The 23980-nt window shown below is 40.0% G+C and overlaps 2 protein-coding genes across 3 annotated transcripts in view; both read right to left on the reverse strand.

Annotated features, from left to right (window-relative positions):
• Positions 1–23980, reverse strand: part of atp9a (ATPase phospholipid transporting 9A) — a 67769-nt gene that overhangs the window by 38739 nt on the left and 5050 nt on the right. The gene's annotated exons all lie outside the window — the stretch shown is intronic.
• sall4 (spalt-like transcription factor 4) lies at positions 65–7499 on the reverse strand. Of its 2 annotated transcripts, none has more exons than XM_085444220.1 (4): positions 7257–7499; positions 2771–5203; positions 2382–2686; positions 65–2271 (listed from the first exon to the last, which is right to left on the reverse strand). In XM_085444220.1, exons 1-4 carry the CDS (start codon positions 7321–7323, stop codon positions 1834–1836), a joined length of 3243 nt encoding a protein of 1080 aa, XP_085300346.1. In that variant the 5' UTR covers positions 7324–7499; the 3' UTR covers positions 65–1833. The 2 variants fall into 2 exon arrangements, with proteins under 2 accessions (XP_085300346.1, XP_085300345.1); XM_085444219.1 differs by having other exon boundaries at positions 2382–2689.

Here is a 23980-nt window from a genome sequence, read left to right on the forward strand (position 1 = left end):
AAATGTATTTATTTATTTTCATCGCTAAAGTTCGATGATCTTTGAAGTAATGACAGGAGGAATGTTGAAAAAGTCACCCTGATTTTATTTTTCAAAAATCAGAAAACATTTATGTGAAGGAAACCTTTGGGGAAAAAAAAAAAAAAAAAAAAAAAAAAGGAAGAAGAAATATTTACACTGTAAACGGATCAAACTGGCTCAACATTACTTGAACTGTAGAGACAACTTGAAAGCAGTTTCTGACATGGTTGCTAAAGAAAGGCACAACTTGGCAAATGCATATCAATAAGGAATGTACAGCAGGGACCTACAAAGCACTTGGACCATTCTGAGTTGTGTAAAGTGTCAGACATACATTCATTACTGTTCAACTCAGCAGGTTGAGAGTGAGAAATCTTATCGCATTATCGGAAAAACTAAACTAAACTAAACAATGTACCCAGAAACGTACAGAGCATTGCATTGAGTGTAAGGGGCATGTGGGACAACTAAAATCTAAGAGAGGTAGAACTTACCCCTAAACTCAAGCACTGTGTAATATAAATAAATTAATCATGCTACAAGTTGTATATTACCGTAAACAGCTGTTTGTTACAGGAAGGAAATACACATACAAATGTTGGCTTGACCTCTTCCCCTTTTAGCCAGTACAATTAAGCAGTGACGTAAATGTATCTATACAATGTAAATGAAACTAAAACCTTAAATAAAGTGCAGGCATGAGAACATTAAGCATGGGATAGCCTTCAGAGCTCAGCCAACAAAATTTTACTCCGTAGTTGTAGAAGTGGACTACGTGGGTGTAAAAAATGATTTTAGTAAGCTGACAAAGATGTGATATACATGCCATGTCACAACACAATATCTCAAGTCAAACAGCACCTTTGTTACAACCAGATGGTGCCATGAAATCAGACTAGGCACTTGGAAAAGGGTACAAGTTATTAACTACTGTATCCTGGCACCAGTGCAACCAAAATTCAGCTATGACTGAACTGTTGCACTTTGAGAGATTTTTGCATTGCCCATTACATTAATCTGATCAGAACGCCTCTTCAATTACAGACAAGCTAATAACATTTACCACTACAAATATGTACAATATCATGTAACCTATGGCACACAACAGGAGGGGGAAGTAGTATGGACACATGTGGTCAAATACGTCATTATTTCTGACTCATCAGGCTGGCACGTTCAGGTTATTTTCCTATTAAAGTCAAAATCCTTCAAAAGTATCAAGGAGACAGTCTTGAATTAAAGCAGTTTCAAGTAAGTTATACATTCAATTTCTGGAGAGACAACAAAACAACTCACTGGGGAAAAAAAAAAGAAAACAAATACCCGCATATATAATTACATGAAATAAAATACAACTACAGTAGTTTTTAGGGATGCACCAACTGGAATCATGAGCTTGGGATATTGTCATTCTCCTCCCTTTCTGTACCAGGGAACCAGAGAAATCTTTTTATAACTAAATTAATAAAGTTTTTCAGCGCTTCATCATGCCATCAAAGTTTATGCAACAATAGACAGACATTAATCGAAAGATCAGCAAGTCTTCTTTGTCAATGTCCTTGAAAAAAAATAAGCTGCTGTATTGATGCATCCCTAGCAGTTATACAGATTTGACTAGTAATAACACTTAAGAATCACTGAGATCAGGAGGAAAATAGCTGCAATAAAGTTAATTGGACATTTTTAACCAATTTAACAGCAAATCAACAAGGATTTCTCAGAATATTGATTGTACCTCAATAAAGAAGAGAGACATTCACAAAAGTGAATGTGTTTATTACCTGATGGATAAAGAAAGAAAGACAAAGGAAACTAATTAACTGCTATTTTGCCCTCTTCCATGAAATGTGGAAACTGTGATTTTGGCACACTGTCTGAGCCATTTTTCTCAATTTCAGCCATGGTGGCAGGCAAGCCTGAGTGGGATCCATCAATCTTCATGAGGCCTCCAGTGGAGCCAATCAGGGGCCCACCAGCAGGGCTCCCAGGGAGTGGGATGCCACCTCCCTGGATGACAGAAATTTCGTTGGTCTTCATGGTCAGGCCACCACTGAAGGTAGCAGTCGCATACTGGTTCCACAGAGATGGGTCAAAGTTCATCGGAGGAGCGACCAGCTCTTTGGGGGCCTGCATCATTTCTGGCATCATCTTTGCATCTGGGGTCATTGCAATCAACGCCATGGGATTATCTAGAGACAGACGCTGGCCACGCCTTGATGAGTTGTTCCACATGTGGGTGCCAATATGAACCTTAAAAAAAACCAAAAAAAAAAACCAAAACACTTATTTTTCAGTACATCATCTATATACATGAACTCTAATGCCTAATTTAACCATTTCTCAGACAAGTGATGACTCACCTTTAGATTTCCCTTCGTTGTGAAAGCCCTGCCACAAATGTGGCAGGCGAAAGGCTTCTCTCCTGTATGTGTGCGCTCATGGATCTGCAGGGCACTGGCAGAGGAGAAGTTCTTGCCACAGACATGGCACACATGTGGTTTGGCTGATCGTCGTGGTGCAGGGGAGACTGAGGAGGGCATGGCTGTTCCCTGAGGCACATGGGAGCTGAACAACCCGTGAGGGCCCAGAGGATTCTCTGGGGGAACTTTCATCTCTAGACTGGCCAACGTTGGTGGTATCCTCATGAAAGGCATGTTACTGGAAGCTACTAATACAGAAAGATTGAAGATTAGGTCTACACATTCAAGATGACAGCATCTAATACACTTCACTCAACTTGTAAACTTACCATAGTCTCCATTTGAAAAAGACATGCCAGGCTCTTCCTTAATTGCTTTTGGGGTGAAGCTGCTGGAAGCTGTGAGGTCAAGTGCGCCACTTGACTCATCTTTAGCGTCACCTGACTCTGGTTTTGACCCGCTCTGGGGAAATTCATCAAGAGCAGGCTGAGGAGATTTGCCATTAAAGTTGTTAACTGGAGAAGAGGAGCGAAAAGACGCAGCCGAGTCTGAGATGGAGGGACTACGGCCGTTTTGATACTCCTGCTCTCTCTGAGCTGGTGGGGATTCTTTGGATGTTCCTTCACTTTCTGAAGTAGTGCTATTTTGTCGTTTCAGTGCAAGAGCATTGGTGAGATTCTTCAAAACATCTAGGCTGGACATTACAGGGGCTGCAAGCTTCTGTGGTTGCTCCTCAGCGGCAGATGGCAGGGAACTGGAGGAGTCATTTGCTGTCTTGTTAAGCTCTGGCTCTTGATCTTCCATGCTGGCTTCAAATCCGTTGGCGTCGATAGACTTCTCTTCTGGGAGAGAAGGCACAATTGCTTCTGCTGGTTCAAACTGGTTTTCTGGCATGGGGGTGTTGGGGATCTGCCCACCCATGTGCATGCGAATGTGCTGCTGTAGAACCACTGCATTTGTGAACTTTTTCTGGCAGATTGGGCATGAGTGTTGCATTTTAAGAGGAGTGCTAGCCCTGTGCACACCATAATGAGCCTTGAGATTACCCTTTGTGGTGAATGCGCGGCCACAGATTTTGCACTTGTACGGCCTTTCGCCAGTGTGTGTGCGATAATGCATTTTGAGTGAGCTCTGACAACTCAGTACCCTATGGCAGATCACACACTCATTGGGATCACCAGTCTTCTTCTCCAGTCCATCCACCATCTGCTGAAGTTTTGCTGTTCCAGAGCTTTGCTCCCCTAAGAGAGAATTACCATTCATGTGGTGCAATGCTCCAAGCATCTCTTTAGCATCTTTCTGGTTGGGCTCCAGGCCCACGTCTTGGCCATACACAGACGAAACATTTGGGGAGCCATTACTTGTTGATGGCGAGGGTCTCTGGGAAAATGGATCACCCCCAAAGCCATCAAATGTTTTAAACCCTGGCATGGATGATGGGCTGAAAACAGCCGCTGGGTGACTTAGCACAGGCTTCATTTCGGTTATGTTTGACTCATCCATGGGTACGGACATACCAAAGGGAATCCCACTGCTGGTCGGAATATTGTCAAGGTGCTCGGGTACAGGATGAGGATTCATGCTGATGTTGGGATATTTGTCTTTATGCCGCTGGAAATGCACTTTGAGGTTTCCCTTGGTTGTGAAACGGTTTCCGCAGATGTTACACTTGAAAGGCCTCTCCCCGGTGTGAGAACGCAAATGAATCTGGAGGGCACTGTCATTGCCAAAAGTCTTTCCACAGTATTTGCACTTGTGCTTGTATAGTGGGTCCCCACTCTTTGATTCCGGTGGGATGTTCAGCATCTTGGGCTTCACTTTTTTGGAGGCATCGATCCCTGCCTGGACTCCACTGAACACGCTAGGGAAGCCCAGAACACCTGAAGACTGTGGCATGAGTACTGGTAAACGTCCGGCTAGATCTGGAGCACCCTTTAAAAGGTCTGTGTTTGATGTCATCGAGCCCATTCCTGCATTCAGAGCAGGAGACATGCCAGTGGGTAGAGGTAGTTTACCTTGCTTTAGTTTCTCCATGGAAAGGCTCTGACTGCCGGTTCTTTTTCCTATCAGTGCTGCTGCAGCAGACAGTTGCTGAGAGAGATGTGCACCAAGGGCTCTCAGAGGATCCATTGTTGACTCTACTGATGATTGGAGACTCTGTGGGACCATCATGGCTATTTGGATTCTGATCTGTTCGGTGAGCTGGATTTGCTGTAGCTGTTGCTGCTGGAGGCACACTAGCTGTTCCAGGATTACTGGAATGGCCTGCATGGCATCCTGTGAAGTCTGAGAAGTGTTTGAAGGAATTTGGGAAACAGCCACTTTAGTGTCAGCCATGGTTTCAAGAGTAACATTTGAATCTTGCCTTTTCGGGGAGGGTTGGAAAGTCATCACAGGACTAGCAGACATCTCTCCCCGATCCTGGTGTCTGGAATCATCTGCATTTGCACTGGACTCCTCCTCCAATCTTTCCAGCTGGTCTGTGTTGGCACGCGATGGAGAATGATTGCTGGAGTGGCCGTCTTCGTGATCACTGGCAAGGCCTTCAGAAGAACCCTGTGAATATTTCTCAGGCTCGTCACTGCCGTCTCCATCTTTCATGATGACCACTTGCTGACTTTTTGTGCAATTTTTCTCATGTTCAAGAAATTCTTCTTCGTCGAAGAATTCAGCACAGCACTTGGTGCACACTCTGGTTTCATCCATTCTGAACCTCTTTACTTCATTTCCAATCTCCTCAGCGGAATCACCTTGATGAATCCCTTCAACGAGAGAATAAAATATTTACATTAATACTTCTCATACAATTACAACCATGTTCGTCAAATCAAATAATGTAATTCCTGTAACACATTAAAGGCTACAATGTTTTGTTCATTTGTCAAGATCTGAGATTTTGCTGATTTGGTGTAATGTACTTATTCACTGGCTCACACCATCACATCTAAAAGGGTCCCCCCCCCCCCCGTTTTGTCCACTCTCTCTAGGTAACTGCACCAGGCTGTAAAAATTGTGAATTGCTCTATTGTCCAAAGGGCCTGTAGAGGGCAATCATTTATCTTTGGCTACCTAGAACAATGTCCACAGAAACAAAGAGCTACAGATTGAGTATCAAGTTACACTCAAGTTAGATTCTGAAAGAAAAAAAGAAAAAAAAAAAAAAGACCCCCCCCCACCAACAAAAAACACACACAAAAAAGGAAACACCTTACACTAAACTAACCCCAGAAACAATAGAAACAATTTCTCTAAATTGCAGGTTTTATATTGTATAAATGAGAATGGCTCAAACACAAGACAGCTTTACATTTATTAAAACACTTCCCAAGCATTTTTCAGTCTTTTGAAAGATTGATAAGTGCTCCAAGTGAGCATTTTAATTTGTGTGCTAACCAGAGACCATTTCACAACTGGGTGTATTGTTAAATGCTAATGCCTGGAAGAATGGGGGGTAGACCACCTGTTTGCATTTGCCCAAGGAATCTGCTGGACTTGTTAATTGCTCACCAGGCGGCACTGAGGCGGTGTCACGAAAAATTTGCAAACAGCATTACATTCTGATCCATGAGGAAGCGCTAACTATGGCTCTGCAACACTGTTAACGTCGACTGGAAAAGCACCCATGATGCAGCTTAGCAGCATTTAAAACTAAAGAAAAAAAAGTCCTTATCAAAGCGGATCCATCATTAGATAACTACAGGACGCAGCACACTCGCTCGCCACTTGACGGCGCATGAGCCTCCTGTGATCACCTTTGGTGGACAACATGAGGAGGTCAGAGATAACCGTTCAGCTTATGCGGGCTGAATAAGATTCATGCATAACCTTTTGGCATTTTATGCTCTACAGTTCATGAAAAAAAGGAAAACTTGTCATCCCAAGTTTTCTAATTATGAGGGCTACAGCGGCGCTGAAGTTTGCTTATGGCAACACCAAAACGCACCCCCACCCAGTCTCCACAAAAAGGCCACTGCTCCATCCCCCACCTCTCCACATATGTACGAAAGGAAACAGTCATGCATTAAACTGGGGGATTTATTGCCTTTAGGTCGGCTTACTACAGAGTCATATTTCATACAGTTTTGGGTACCTTTGTCTGAAACTTCCAACTGAGGCGCAGATTTGCAAATAAACTCTCGCCAGATTACACAATTATTAATTACAAGGGGCAGAAAGTACGGATAATTATAATTACAGCAGAATAAACTGTAACGATACCTATGGGAATCCGGCACAAAGAGTCAAAGGTACTGCGCAAAATCTAAAAAAGCCGATTCAAATTTAACAGTAAAACCAGCTCGCAATACGTGAATGAAATAAAGTTACACGACAGGCATCCTGACCAAATTAGGTAATTATTCTAAATGTAAAAAGCGTAAACAATCCAAAATGTAGCAACGTGCCCTTCAATGAATCAACAAAAAGTTCAAAGTACTTTACCGTCTTTAATTTAGTCCGCGAAACAACCTCAATTCATTCATTAGAATCAAACCGTCAATATAAACAACGAAACAAGACAAAACAGAGCCAAGAATAAACGATGCTTTTCGGCTTTTACCAAAAAAGAGAGAGACAGAAAGCTTACAATGTTTCAATTTAAAAGAGCCCCTCGTGGAGCACCTGATTTCTAAATGTGTCGCTTCTCGACCGAAGTTTTAGCCCCGGTCAGTTGAGAGGGACAGCAACAGGTCAAAGTGCGAGGAGGACAATGTAAAAGCAGCCCCTCTCCACACTTTTAAATAAAATGTCGATACTGTGTCATTCCTACATGTTAACTTTTCTTGCCAACAAGCTCATCTTTTTGCGTAAACTTACCATTTTCCATCGATCCGGGCTCGTCGGAGTTGATGTGCTGCGGTTTGGCTTGCTTGCGCCGCGACATGGTGCGACCATCAGGAGCAAAGAGTTACAGACAAATTTCCTCCCCTTCTTCAACAGATTCTTCGGCTCGGAAAATTAACCCCTGAAGTAGAAATGCGCATGTCAACGTAATTATTATTATCAATAATGCATTGCGATTTATCACGGTCCCCTGACAGCTGATTGGCTCTGATCCAAGCGCTCACACATTATTTAAATGCGCTCCCTATTGATGAGCGGAGCAGAGTGCCAGAAGGGGGCGGGAGGAGCCATGCTAGTGGATGGCGCTCTGGATGGAGGCAGGGTTAATAACACCCAACTTATAGTACTTTTCCTTGTTCAGGAAAACTATATTTTGCCTGCCACAGAAAGACAAAGGCGACCGAGAGTTCAGCCAAATATTGCTTCTTTGACTTTAAACTCAAAGCAGCGAAATTTAATGATCCGATCCTACTTTATGCCATTTATTTTCATTAAAGCAACTTATTGTTTATGGGTTTTTGGCCATCCCTTTCCAGGAAACTCCACATATTTTACATACAGCGTTTTGTATCCAATAGCATCACTGTAGACTAAGTAGGATGTTCCTACAGGGAAATATGGCAAAATAGTTCTACAGAAAGTCAGTTTATGCTCATCAAAACATAGGCTATAACCATGTACATGCACATATGTGCCCCTCCCTTTAATCTTTTTAAAAAAAGAATATTGTGCACTAGTAAATGTTGATCTCCTAAATATGAAACGTTAGAGTAGTTTTGTCTCAAGGATGTACACTAATGGAGGGAACACAGTCATCTAAGGATACCGTTGAGCCATAACAGGAAACAGAGTCAAACATGAAATGAAAACAACGTCTTGTTGGTTATATTTGAATGAATGAGAAAGCCAAACGGTCAAGCTCCCCCACTACGCAACTCTTTTTTCAAAATAGCTCAAAATGTGTGGTTTTGCATTGAAGGAGCTGGTCAATAAATTATTGTGATGCTAGGTGATGTCCCTAACTGCTGTGTGGTTAACCATTTGCAGTGGTGTATTATTTATTAAAGAGGCTGAATCTGTCACTGTATTTCCTGCTGCTGTACTCGCCATAATAATGTTGTTTTGTCAGGGGGGGAAATCAAAATAAAGAAGAAAAAAAAAACAAGGGTTCTGTTATGGGATCAGGATGATGCTGGAATGACTCTGTTGGTCCTGCTTCACATTAGCATTCACATTGTTGGCACAGTCGGTGTGCCGAAAAAACATTCCAGGAAGTTCACTACACATCACAAAGGAGAATTTACAAAGGGGGAACCTTTATTAATGCAGAGCACAGTGATCACCTCCTGCATGTTTATAGCTCACCACACAACAGCAGTCACCCACAGATTTCTAAAGGGTGCTATATGTTCCGGTGGAAACACACAGTCTTGCTGCAGACTGTGTGTGGGGCAAAGTATAGGAATAGCAGAATATGGTTGTAGTGTAACCTTGGAGTTCTATTTGTAGGTCTTTTTCGCAGATTAACTCATGCAGACATTAATTGGTATACCAAGGGCATACTAAAGTGTTGCTTTCATAGAGGACAGTGAAGGTCACTGTAGTTTGACAAAAGTGTATTTTGGGTAAAATTATGCATGTTCGCAGGAAAAGAAGCAACAGGCATACAGATATAAAGCTTGTAAAGGGATTAAACTGTTCGTGGAAGCACAATTGACACATAAATGCAGATCTTGTAGTCTATTAGGCAAGTTAGGGCAAGTGTGTTCATGCTTCATAGATTGAGGCTTGAACGTTAAAGTTTTAAGAAAAGCAAAAAACAAAAGTATAAACCGCAACACTGTAGTTAAGGCTGGTTTTCATGCAACTTCCTATGTGAAAATCAGATCAGCTTGCACTGTATCCTTTCAATTTTTTATTTATTTATACAAAACATGTTTTTGACCCTGATAAGTTCAGGAAACATTTTTAATTTGGATTTTCTTTTTAACAAGTAGCTCCATGCATGAAAGAGTGATTGATACTAGGAGAAAGCGCTGATGTTCATTTAAGAAAATATCATTTAAATGACCTACAGACAGGAGTATGCAAAGTTTCAGTAACTCTTGGTGATACTGGCCTTTCTACCATTCTCTATCACTCTAAAATGCCTCAGTAAGTGTTATATAATGCCACAGCTGATAAGTGTGAGACAAAGACACAGCATTATATTCAAATAAACAAATGTCCTTTAAGGGACTTGCTGAAGGTGAAAAAGAGGGGAGTGTTGTCTAGACAGTTTATAGCCCCAATAAGAAACCATACTTCAATACGCTCTTCTTCAACATTCAATCTATACAACTTAAACTGTGCACAGTTGTAAAATTTGGAAAAATGGCTGACTGCTTGGAAAAAAGTTCCATAAGTAAATAATCATAATTAAATATACCAACGAATTAAACTAAAAACTGTTTTCTATTCGACACACATTCTTGCTTTGTATAATGTAATACACCATCGAGACATATAGATTCAATGGCCTTGTGTTGAGGTTAGACGCATTTGTTGGTGCCTGAAATCTATAGTGATCATTTTGCACTGTTCAGTTTCAGTTATGTAATTTTTGAGAAAAGAGAAACAGCAGTAGAAGAGGCAGCGAACGCAGAAAGCAAACCTAATACTGTGTCCTTGACCAGGTCATGTATCTGACAATAGTATATCTACACTGGTGACAGAAGGTCTCATAAACGGCCAACAAGGCAGCTTGAAAACAGCCTCAGGACAGTAACTACTGAGTTATTATTTTCTATATCCTGGCCTAATTTTCACCCCCTCCTTGTCTTTTCACAAGAGAGTGCTGTGGGATAGAGAGACTTTAAGTTTCTCAGATGTGTCACTCGATGAGCTTTACGACGACCTTGCAGCGGACAAACAATAACAGCCTGACACTTGCTCAGGAATTGTGAATTGAACATGTGTTTTTTAGGACTCAGTAAAAGATGAAAGGCACAGAGCAATCGGGGAAGGGTGAGCCATTTCACCTCAGTGTGACAATCAGTGCTGCTGTCAAAACAAGCAGATTTGTTTTTTAGCTTTATTTCTGGAAAACCTTTACTCTTCCTTGCTGTCAAATAAAGTGATATAAACAGAAGCTTGCAGAGTTTGAAGAAAACACACCACGTTTGGCTTTTTTCTATATATTCAAGTCTAAAATAAAAGGTAGAGGTTATATTATTTTGTAAAATTGTGCATTCTTGTGATAAAACCTAAAGGCTCATAGCACATAAAAGCTACTACGCAGTATCATTAGCTATGAATCTCTTTGACATGACCCTCATCAACACTCTTGATGACATTTGAGTGTCATTCCCGAGCTCCTTGATCAAATCACCGACATTACACGTGTTAGATTGCAAATAATTAACTGTCTACTGGAGAAGCAAAAGGGAAAAATGGCATTTTTGTTCTATGTAAAGACCTAAAAAAAACACCATGCCAGGCTGTCTGACCCTTTTAGATGTTTTCTCACCAGCAGGACACCACAAATAGTCTTTTAATGGTTGACTAGCTTCTTGCTCACTGACATCAGGATTTCTTATGAGTGTATTTCCCAGATCCTGTTTTATTATTTTATCCTTTGATGGCTTTCTTCAGGTGCCCCTTAAAACATTTCCTCCCTTGTAGTCATAAATAACGTCATTAAATTTACACAAAGGACAAAGGGGAATAGTTTTTTTTTTCATGCAAGACTTGAGTCCCATGGAAAGGGTAAGCAACGCTGAGGATAGGAAAAGAAAATGAAAACAGTTTGGGTGACCTTTTTTGTTACTTAGGTCCAGTGATTTCCCCCTTCATATTTGTCATATCAGAACGTGAGCGCTGCTTGAAGGCAATCAATGTGCCTTTTCTTAAGACTATACAGTCATTTTCCCTGCCACTGTTGATTTTCAATCACCTAAACATGGCATTATCTAGAAAATACAAGTATAGTGGCTCTCTGCAATTACTATAGTGTCCGACTGTTTTCGTTATTGATCAGCAAACACCCTTTGCAATGTCCTCCTTTTCATGAACGTGTATTTTGTTCTTTTGTTTGGTAGCATCGGCCTAGAATAGAGGCTGAGGGCACTGAGGTGAAAGGTATTGGATGTTTGCTGGCTGTGCCAATATTGTTTTTCCCGGTGAATGTTTCTGTTTATGTAGAGCCTATTAGATAAACCAGCTGGCTAATTTTCTTCATAGATGTAGATGGGTTGTCTCTAATAATTTCTTTCTTTTTAAAAAAAAAACAACAACAACAACAACAACAACAACAACAACTTGTCTCTCTATTTAAAAATGGACTGCACGTTTTGTTACCCTTCTTGGAAATTTGACCTTCACTGTGCAGAACATTGTACGTGCAGAGCTGGATGCTAAAAGGCTCTTTTAACATTTGTTTGCTGAAGGGGGAAATTTTTCTCTGTCATCGTCGTAAATGTGAAGTTAAGTCCAGGTTCAGTCCAGGTCCAACATGCAGCCTGCAGTGTGGAAACCTGACATTTCCAGTGGACATGTGAACCTTTCAGAGAAACAGGACCCATCTGTGTGCATTTAGTGCAATAAAAGCAGTTAAGCTTTTTAAACAAAGAATGTTTACTTATTTGTGCATTCTGCATTCTTCATGGGCCACTGAGTGTGAGTCTAGCTTTTTTTTCTAAGAGGTGTCTTAATTATTTTGGGATATATAAAATATATCATTTCAAATAAAATTTCAAATATATACCATTTCAAGTAAATATAAAAAAAACCCCATTTCATCGAGGGTACTTGATTATAAAATGTTAAAATTTAACAAACGCGTTTCCATGTAAAGAGTTTAACCGGAAATTGTTATGACACCTGGGTGGAACAGGAAGTATAAAAAAACTCTTTAAACTAGATCTGTGTCTTCAGAGATAGCGAGATGAGTGCTTATTTGTCTCACACCACTGACTGAGAGGATGGGGGGTAGGGGCCTGAGGAGATTATGTGCTACAGCATTCCACAAACAACTTCTACTCTGCTCGTGAATTCTTTGATTTTAGCTTTCGGGTGTAGTTTCTGCCCAAACTGAAGTAACTGTTTCGGCACACAATTTTAAACAATTTCAGGCGCTGACATCACAAAATGAGTCAGTGTTGGTTTTATTTGTTAAGTCCTGGTCTACAGTGATGGCAACAGTTTAATATCCAGCTCAACTCTGAGTGTGGGATCTGTGTGAATGTGTGTGTCTGTGGCACAGGGGCTAGCGGGTGAGGGGAGAGATCAGTGGCCCACACATGGCTGTAATTTAATGGAGAATTGCCCAGTGGTTCCTGTGCAGATGTAAACACAGCAATAGTCAGGCTTTTGTTATTGCATGACTATGACAACTGCCTTCATCAATAAACAATAGAGTGTTGGGGGAAACAAGGGCTCACTGTATGAATAGAACCCCACTGTGTCCACTTCTCACTCTCGTTTTTTTTTAGTTAGAGCCACAATAAAGAAGTCTGTGCAATAATAAGATTCGATACCTGAATTTACACATTAAAGAAGTTAATGCACAACCACAGATATATCATTTTTAAGACGCTGTTTAAGAAAATAAAGATGTCAGGGAGAAAAGCATTACAATAAGGCACTCTTAATTTACAAATCTTGATGGGATTATCTAAAGGAATTATAGTTTGGGGGATGAGGAGGTGAAACTTAAAGAATCTGCGACACAATAAACAAAGAGATAGGGAGAGCTGGGCAGTCCACATCAAGCTGTGAGTCAACAGGGGGCCAATCATTCAAATCTGAGATGCAATCTGGGTCAGGGCCATAAAGATTTACAGGGTGGGAAGTGGTGAGCAGAGGGGCTGCAGGATATCAGTCCTCTCGCACTTCTAATTAGCTTATGAGAATATAATGGTTATACAGCAGTACAGCGCACCATCCAAATTTGGTTATATATGTTCATTTAAGTTAATGAATAATCACTCTCAAGCGGCGGGATGAAAGGGAAAACTATGTACAAATAATTTAATTCTAACATTTCTCTTATTGTGTTCTTTTGGAAGATCACATTGTTTTCAGTGTCACCTGAAGACGAAACTAACTCAGCTGGTTCATGGGGGATGAGAACATGTATGGTATGGTGCCAATGAAACATTAATGACTGTAACACGTCTTTGTGTGTCAGCAATGATATCATGGGGACACACATGCTCAGTTTTTGCAAAAAAGCAGAAAGTCTATCTGGAATTTCTTATTGAACATATAAAATCATATTAACCTAAAACTGCTTAAATATGAGAAGACAAAAGTGAGTGTTGCCATAATGCTGACATTGTCAGACATGGATATATTTTTTTTAAATATCTGGGAATAAACCTTTAATTTTTGCATTACTAGTGGCAATGCAACCAGATCTAAAAATAAATAAATAAGTAAATTATTAAATGCAAATTAAGTGGTAGATTTACCATCAGCTGAAAGCACTCTAAAGGGCCCTTGGGAATCGAAAGGGTAAATCTTTTCTAAATACAAAAGAAACTGGCAGCCTATAGCACTTGACAGTGAATGCGGTGGCCCACAGACTTTAAAACACCTGGTGGGCTTTGAGTCTCTGGGTGGAGGTTTACAGTGGCTGCAGACAAAGACAGCCGTGGACCTGACGTACCAGATGTACTGACGGCTTTTTGTGAGCACTGAATGAAACTGTTTATCCCCTCGGCTTCTGCCTATTGTATTCAATAGTATTTACTTGGGGGCACTTAAAAAACAAAATCTATTCGCATTTCCTGTAAGACGAGCAGCCTAAATATCATAGTTCTTATTACTGTGTGCTCATAAAAACTTATTAGAAGTATCTTCCTCTTGTCCCATGCAGGCTTACATGTTGAATAGCACTCTGATTAAAAAATTACAATAAAAAATAATTGAATAAGACTGCTAATTCTCATTCTTGTGAATACAGTTTAAAAAAATCAGATCTCATACTACCACAAGTACTGCACAGGAACATGGATAAGGGTGCATTATGGTTGTTATAGCAACCACAGAAATGGCTTTTCTGCTGAACAATAGTCAGATGGGTCTTTGGGGAGGCCCAGTGGCAACTCCCCCCCTCCACACCCACATCTGCCGCCCTCACATAGAGACTTATGGGATGTTCTGCTGATTATTTTCTGTCCTGCTTCCCCCTTTCAAAACTGACAGGCTGAGAGAAAGAGAATAAAATTAGGAATTCTGCCAACATCTGTGGAGGGGCTGTGGTGTGGTAAGCTCTGCTGTGACAGTTTAGATAGAAAGTTTGAAAAAAAAAAGAAACATTTGGAGAGTGTGCTGAATTCATTCGAGTCAGTGGAGTTGAAAGGTGTGTGACAAATGGTCTTATGAGCTTTGCAAGGTTTATAATGGCAAACAATTTAGAGGAAGAGTCAGTAACAGGCATCTGAAAAGGGCTGTGAATAATAACTTTGCATAGGATCCAGGATAAAATGCAGGACATAGGTCACGGTATCTATTATTCTCAGACTGAATGTATACATTTTATGGTACAATTACTTTTTAATGTTTCCTCTAGCAAAAACAATGAATTCGAGGGATGTAAACAGCCTCACTCTCTCCTGTAATATAAGGAATTGTTTGAAGTATAGAGAGAAAAGGGGTGGGGTTACTCTTTAACAAGCAAAACTGTAAATTAAAAGCTGGATAGAAAGGAGAAAACCCTATAGTGCCTTTGTCTTTTGATTTCTAGACAGCAGCCTTGGAAGAATTGGATCGAAGCCACCTGCGTGTCTGCAAAGACACCATGCAGACCGAATACAGTGCTTAGTAGAGTCACATAAAAGATCCCAAAGCTGGTGACTCCTAATATAAATAAAACTCCCAAATCTAAAAACAGGATTTATTATTAACAGGGCTTATTAAGCTCTCGACATCAGTTTTATTTATTTTTTCCACGAATTATTGACAAAATTTTCTCAAGCTGCATTCCAACCTTTGCAGCGTATCACACTAATTACTTTATTGATTCATACAAATACAACTTAAAAGGAGGGGAAAACGATAAAATTCAGCTAGAGCACATGAAAGTGGATTTTTCTTTCAGAACAAACATTCAATAGATGTTTTAAAAAGAAACTCTCTGCAATGAAGCACTCAAACTTGCATTGCTTGTTTGAATCCCTGCCCTATCCAGTTAACTACTGATAAATAAGTGCTTTCTCTCAGGTATGCTTCTATTTAGCATTCACATGCACACACACACACACACATGCAAGCACAGATAAACAGAAAGTAATCTTGTCGTCATCATAGGTAGTGACCAATGATGCATTTACAGGCAGGAAAAGAAGGCAAAAGAAAGACTTTAGACTTCCCCCGCATCCATATTGATTAAACAAATTTGCCACAAATCATTTTACAAATGCCCAGCGGGGGGCTATAGAAGTTGGTGGAAATACCCCATTCATGCTCCGTCCTCCCCGCAGGGCTGGAACCTCGACTCTTGGCTCGTTTAAGCGTGCTGACAGTCTCTGATCCTCTGGCCATCTGCGGGGTGGGCTGGTCAGCGCCGAGGGGTCTTTGTGTTCTAAACTTTAGGAGATTTAACAGTGAAACTAGGAGAAAAAAAACCTCTTAAGGTGAAGGATCCCCCCCATAAATCTGGTTTCTAGCTCATTTGCAAGACACACAAATCAAACTGTGAAGTCAAAATGGCGAAGAACTAAACTGAAAGGACGCCTAAGTGAAAAACGTCTGTATGGTGAACAGTTTCAGTCAAACTTTAAGTGATTTTTTTCCCACTGTAGCTGGAAAACAAGTGGCATTCTCTGCAGCACATGGCACATGCCTGTTGTGCTCTTTCAGTGACTCATACAAATTTGGAAAAAGATTAGCCCCGCCTCCCTACCCCCCACCACCACCACGCTTCTCTTTGTGAATGAAAATGGGAGGAGACAGCTTATGTGGAATCTATGTAAGAATGACTATTTTTGAATGCAGGTGGGTGTGTACATGTGCTGAGTTGTTGTCTGACAGAGGAAAATAACCAAAACTGCTTCGATTTTCTTCTGTTTGCAGCGGCTGCTTTTCAGCTGTTGTCATTGTTATTGACTACTTGATTTTAGCTTTTTGATAATGCAAAATTAACACAAAGAGGCAGGATACAATGCAAAGTAATGCAGCACTGTGATTTGACCTGCCTGATGAAAACCCTTTAAAGAAACTTTTATCATTCACACTCTCCAGGTCCTCCAAATGTTGAAGTAAACATCAGCAGTCCTCAGTGTGGCTGTTCTGTGTAAAGAGGCCATTCCTCCTCTTCTTATAACCTCAAACACATGGTAAGCTCCTATTATTTTAACTGCTTCCAGTTACTTTAGATCTCACTCGACCCCTGAGTGCAATCAAGGGAAGGTATGGCCACATTAAAACAACCAGGCAAACCACAGCTTAGGTTACCCTTGTTATAAAAATTGATAACATAAATGATTCATTAGTGATGTTAATTCATAAATAATTCATCTTGAATCTGGGAACAATTGTGAATGCGTATATATAAATCCTTCAAATTATATTTTAATTGAATATACATGACTAATCTGGTCTCAGATCTATTTTAAAACTCCTGTTTTTTTTTTCTTACTAATCATTAGATACATGTGTCTACTTTTTTTTGTGCCTCTGTCTATACAGAAGTCCAAAGATGATGATGAGTGGGCTCAGAGGGAACAGCTGAGTTTGTTTCTGTAGAGAACAACAAACTGGTAATGCTTACAACAGCTGTGCGACCCAAGCGTATAAGAAGGCGCTACTGAGTGGGATTTTCACCTGTGTAACTATACACATAAAGTAGCTTTGTTATGATTAGCTTCAAGTCCGATTCATGCACGTACAAGCACGTGCTCCGGATTATGCACAGCTCACGTCCCGTCAAACATTTACTGGAATATTGAATCTATTCCTGTATTGCACAGCTCATAGACGGGCCCTAAATGCTTCCCCAGAAACTCAATCCAACAAAACAGGCCATCGCTCATAAAGATGCAACATGAGTGATGTGAGCAGAGCAAGTTATAGTGACCCTGGGACACACAACTCTTCCCTTCCCCAAACATGCAAATTCCCCTGCTTTCTACACATTTTTGATCTTTAGTAAACAACACATCGGATTCATTACAACATGTGTCCATACACAAGTTTTGCATTACTTGTAAAAAGTTTCAGAAGAGCAGCAGCTTCTTTCAACAACAGGCTGTTCATTTCATTCTGCTGCCGGTCGCTATTTGACAGCAGGTTGTTTGAGCTGCTGAGTCGTTTTTCCTTGCTTGCTGCTGCTGTTTGCATTGGTTGCAGACTGGATGACTGAGTAAACAAGAAATTGCTAATAATAAATTTTAGACCAGACAGTTAAATATCTTGCAAACACATCGCTCTGTATAGTTGGATGCTGTGTGCATGAATATGTTTTTCAGATAAATATAAAAGTATGTCTAATGAACCACCTCCAGTGGCTTAAAACATGAGAATGGAGCTCACGTTCAATAATTACAAATTCATATTTTGTATGCTCATCGATAGTGCGTAGGTTCCCACGTGCACACTCTGCTATGTAACTCGTCTTCAACTCTTTCTACCCGATCTAGTCGGAAGTTACAGAGGCTTGGTCCTCCAGACAATGAGATAAATATACTACTCCACCCTTGCCTGCAGATTTTTCTCATAAAAAACCCTTTGATAGTTTAGCCATCTGGCTCAGCCAAAAAAGTCCTCATAAAAGAGGCCCAAATAAGGTCAGGGGTCACTCCCTCCCTAGGTCAGGGGCCCTGGAAGGTTGTTATAGTGGACTTTACTAAAGTTGTCAGCTCAGATCCCCTTGACAAATTAAAGCACATTCTTCTGTTTTTTACTAGTATTCCATTACAGTCAGACTTCCCTAAAGGAAATGTTTTTCAGGACAGATGAGAGGTCTGTTACACTGATATGAAATATGAACTCACCTGGGTAGTGTAGGTTGGGACATGAATCATTTGTTTTTCATCAATATTTGATGATCAAAATCCAGTTATTTATCAGTGTTGACCTTTTTCTTTTCAAAACCATTATCTATGTGCGGATGAGAAAACGGCCTTTACTCAACACGTAGTACATTAAAGGTGCACTGACAGCCTGTCATTAACCCTGACCTGTCTGAGCCTCCGTCCAAATGTCCAGAGGATGAAAGGCTCGGACTGGAGTTATCTCGCAGACGCATTTAACTGACTGCTTTCTGTGTGTCAACACACAGAAACTGCCTGCTAACACGACGCAGACACTGGGAAGTTTCATACACAGACTGCAGAGATTTCAAGCTACTGTTTCCCATTTGCAAACTTAAAATTGGACACATTTTGATTTCTTGCTCAACTATTGAATGTTTGACTCATGTTTGTAAGGTTAATATGAGGCTACGGCATAAATCATAGCTTAGCATGAATACAAAGAAAGAAATATGTTTGGCTGAGTCTCTCCAACGGTTAAAGCAAAGTAAACAAACAAACTGCATATAAAAGATGGCATTTAGCCACTGAGATATCACTGAATAATTGTGGAAGTTGGGGTCGTAACCAGGGTTAGCACCTGTAATCTAATGACCAGTAGAATGACCAGCTACACTTCCAGACCATATTAACCTCACAGCTGTTTTTAAAGCCTGTATTTTGATGGCTGACAGTGGGGAAGAAATAGTAAAACTGTGAGAAAGACCAGGGGAAAAACACAGCAGATTGGCCTTGGTATGGAGTTGAACCCAGGTACCTCAGACTTATAGCATATCTATGCAATCTGCTCAACCCAATGAGCTAAACAAGCACCCTCAACTGCTGTTTTAAAGCCCTTTGGGGCATTTTGGCCACTATGAAATGCCCAAAAGGAAGCCACTACATTTTTGTTTTTGTTTTTGAAGACATTAGTGACCCATTTAGAGAAGATGGTTGTCAGCTAACGCTAGCAAAAATAATTAAAACTAGCAAGGTATATTTAAAAAAACCCTCCAAACATTTAAAGCTTTTTGAAATAATATATAGTATATATTATAAATCCTAACGCTTGATTTTCATTTTTATCATTAAATGAAATTTAATTTGCGTTCATTTCGCGTGTCACGTTCAATAGCTGTCACTGCTAAATAAAGAATTGAGATTATGAAAGAGCGGCTGATTTTCCCTAACAATAAAAAAATATTCTAAATAAATACCTGGAGGAATTACCAAGATGGCTGTTTAGTGGTGAGGCTTTCAGATGGACTTAGGTTCAACCAAGGAACAATGAGGTCACATACAAAGACACATTGTTTCTTCCTACAGATCTGAACCAAGCTAGCAATTTAGCATATAGATACAAAGCACTGTTATTTACAAATGTACTACTGTCATCTAACTCTGTAAGGATGAATGTAAATATACTGCTTTATCAGCCATAAATAAAAGACAGATGGGCGGAAACATCTGTGGCTATATGACAAAAAAGGCGATTCTTCTTAAACAGGCACTAAATCATTACAGAGATGAGGTGGGAGAATAGGAACTGAGCATTCATACATCTGTCTTTATACCCTGCGACTTTCACACATCTAAGGATGTGTTTGGTTTCACCCCACATGCATTCAAAAACCCATTAAAAAAGTTGAGCAAATGCTGAGCATATGACAGCCCCTATGCGACTGTGGGAAGGACTACACAAAGGCAAGTGTTTTCCACCACACAGCTGCTCAGTTGGAAATTTGTCTTGTTCCTATTGTCTTACTCTTTAAAAGAAGTGCTAAAGCTCTCACTCCATGCTCCAGTCACTTCCTAAGAAAGGTGCTATTGGATGATACATGTGGCAGAGTGTCCAGTTTCAGGGGAAATGGTGAGAGAATTAGTAGGGGACGATGAGCTCCATTAAACACTGAAGAAGTAGACCTGGAAAGGGTGTCTGGAGTAATCAGCGGTGCACAATCTACAGGTGGGGTATGGGAAAAGAACCCCCGCCAGACTAAAATCATATCTTTAATGACCACAAAGTGTATAATTTTTTATTATATCTTCTTAAAGAATTAACAGCATTGTTATTATAAATAAAACAATAATAAACTACAAAAGCAAACATTGCTTTGAGGCGTTAATAAATGATTTATCATAAAAAAATTGCCTTTTTTTCTTATATTTTCTGTAAAATAAAGTTTAAAATTGACAGAAATAGAAAAATAAAGCCTTCAAATTCCAAACAGACAAATCGGCAAACCTTTAAAAAACACATCCCTTTTGACGCTGCGACTGAAAATGAGAAAATTTTTCTCACAGAACTTTTGCCTGAGGGTCCGAGTATGAGGGGGGGGGGGCTCCATCACAGCACACTGTTATTAATCTTAGTTAATTGTAGGCTTCTCCATTCAAACACCACACAGCTGTATTTTTCATCATTAAGCCTGTGTTTATAGTTGGAGGAAATTGGCCTACAATGTAAGTGATAGATAATCAAATCTCAGGAAAACTAACAGCTTGTGGTCAGCTACCACAAACCACACACTGTTTATCGAAGCATTCATGCTCTGAACATGGGAGAATCTATTGAAATATGCTTTAAACATGAATTAATCAGTTACAAAGCAATCTGAGCCATTGTAACTGTTACCTAATTTACAGACTGTGGTTGTCTATACAGAAGTTTTATTTTTTTTTAGTTATTATCCATATACTTGATTTTCACTCAAATGTCACTATTTGATCTATTTTACACTTGTTTTTGCAGTGTTTCAGGGAAAACATCTTACTTTTTAGTCGACCATATTGGTTAAAAGGAACTGTAGTTACTTGTAACAAGCATTTTAGTTGTGCTCCATCTTAACCAATCATAATTGATTGATTGATTGATATTTGTTTTTGCTAACATCAGCAGCATCCCGACTGAGGAGATTCTGCATAATAAATACTACTTAACTTCAAGTAATGTCTTTTGCTTTACATGTTTTGTTCTGTTTTTATATTGTGGTCCTAATAAATTTATAGAACGCTTCAACTTATATAGTTTTTTTAAAGCACCTGATTTAATGTTTTCTTTCATGTACTTTTCTGTGAGTTGGATGTGGCATTCCTTCACTGGCCATAACACAGCTTGCATTCCATTTGTTGCACGGTGATGGCATCCTCTTTTGAAAAGGAATGCATCATGGTGGAATAATTGCCCTACTGCTCTCAGTCCACTTAGTTAAAAGGGATTCAGATGGTTTGGGATCTCTGTCTCTCTTCCCCCTCCACCATCTCGCCTCTCATGGGGCAAGGAGAAGAGGAGAGTCTGAGGGGGATGGGTGTTTGACTTGGGAGAGCAGAAACTGGGAGGGGGGGGTTGAGTATTTACATAAATGGCCAATCTAAGTTTTTCAACCTCCATTTTAATCTACAGAAACTAAAGGCAACCTTTGCCCTAAAATGACGACCCCGTCTTCTCCTTATCGATATCTAAAGTTAACACGTAGGCTGGCATTCCACAAAGATTCAGAGCATTAACTTTCCAACAGAAAGTGACGCGCACAACTAACAGACATGGATATTGGATTATTGCGGCATTTTAGAGGTCACATGATCCTCTCGGATCATGCGCACCTCTCGTCGGCTGCTGGGAGGTCCACCAAGTCTCGGTGGTGGAACAAGTGTGATCGCATGAGGCTGTGGCTTATCTCAGCCTACACATGCATGTTCACACACACCCCCACATGCACACATCTACCTACATTGCACTTGTTAAGCATGGTTTAGCAAGCATAACAGGTTCTAGAGTTTTAAAGTAATTTGCTTTTTAAAACTTTCTAGTGGGTGTATCGCTCATGAAATACTCATTAATGCGCACTTAAATTAGTCTCTGGCTATTCAACTACAGGACGATACTTCTAATGGAACAATAAGTAAATAAAATATACTAAAAGTCATAATTTTTATTAGGAAGAGTAGCTGATTTTAAAATAAGCATAATTAACTATGATTTAAAAAGGCATGGTGTGCTTTGGAAGTTTCAGTTATCCATAAACATTTAGATGCTTTTATAATATTTGAAGTTGATTCACTGCTGCTTTCACATCACTCACCTTTTCAATTATATCACTGACTGTCATTTGCAATACTGTACTATCATACTTGTGTACTTTTGTCCATCCTACTGTCTCAATCTTATGTTTTCGACTTCTCCCTGCTGTGGTGCTAATTAAAACAATTTCAAGGACAAAAGAGGAGAAGCTATTGTATCGCACAACCAGCAGTGCAACAGACATGGTGTCAGAGGCGTGCAGTTGTCAGGGATTAGCTCCCCTTTGCTGGCACAGATGGATACATCAACCACCACCAGTGATGAGTGGCTGAGCATGGACAACTGCCTCAAAGGAGCTTCTAGCAGGAATTTAGGTCCAAAATCATACAACAAGACAACCACATCTGCATTTTAGGAGGATGACACGAAACAAAGGGTCAGTTTTGATTAACCTGTTGCACTGCAGATTTGTGGCAACAGACTAAACCTGCTGATCAAGATAAACATAATGCATATTCAGGCATTTGAAGCAGGTTTTGTTAGAAATAAAGAAAGTTGATTGGAACCACCAAATACTGGCACCACTATTTTGTCCCACATTATGAAATCATTTTATTTATATATTTTATGTAAATTAAATTAAAATTCTCTGTATTATATCAGTTAATAATGGAGCTATAATAATGCAGCTGGAATAGTATTATTAGCTGTTCTTCCCACCCAGAAACTGGCGACTAGTCGCTCCTATTTATGGGAACAAACATTCCCAACACCCAGATCTTTCTTCACATTCCTGAGCTTTGTTGAGCCAACCCCCTTTCTAAAACAGAGAGATCTGATGGTGACAAATCTTCAAACCAACTTCCTCTTTTTCCTTTCAACTCAAGTAATGGCCCAGTGAACTGGATTCTCTGTCCTGACTCACATCCTCTGTGCCATAATATTTATGCTGCCTATTCAAATGGTGGCATGATCAAATTGCTGCATGAATCACACCACAGGCACCAGCTCACTAAATTACATCCTGACTAAGAGTCTGAATATTAGTCTGGGATAATGTGATATTAGCAACAATGGCTTACTTTCCCTGTATTATTTATTAAGTTAATTTAATGCACCTCTGATGACCGCAGCTGCTTGCCTAACCTGAATTGCGTATGAATCTGGGTGGAAATCTTGCTAACTGTGGCGCTGACAGTCAATGCCTCATCAGTGCTTTTAGGGCATTGTTGTTATCTCCGTGGCCAGGTCAGACTTATCTCACAGAAGGAACTGTATGTGAACAGAAACAATAGGCTTGATTGAGTGCATTCCCCACAAGGTGTTAGGTTACACGAGCCTGGTTTATTTAATAGATGATATCTGTCTGAAGGCACTTTGCCACATGATCTTTATCGCAAACGAAATGGTGCATTATTCATAAACTAATTAATTTTCTGTCATGAAGACGTGGTAGCAGGAAACAACCCGAGTCGACTTCATAACAGGGTAATACAATCGAGTTCGAGCAGAGAACTGCAAGAAAAAAATATGTAACTAATCGATTAGTCATTTTAAAAATCATATCCAACAATGCCAATTATTTAATTTACATGTGAAGAAAATACATCTCATCCATAAGTCCTTGTGCATTCATTCATAGGCTCACATACCCCCTGCTTGATTTTTAAACAGACACAATG

Source organism: Copadichromis virginalis, linkage group LG20 (genome assembly GCF_057382275.1).
Source record: "Copadichromis virginalis isolate Kocher_CV1m ecotype Utaka linkage group LG20, C_Virginalis_male_GT1.1, whole genome shotgun sequence".
Taxonomy (NCBI): domain Eukaryota; kingdom Metazoa; phylum Chordata; class Actinopteri; order Cichliformes; family Cichlidae; genus Copadichromis; species Copadichromis virginalis.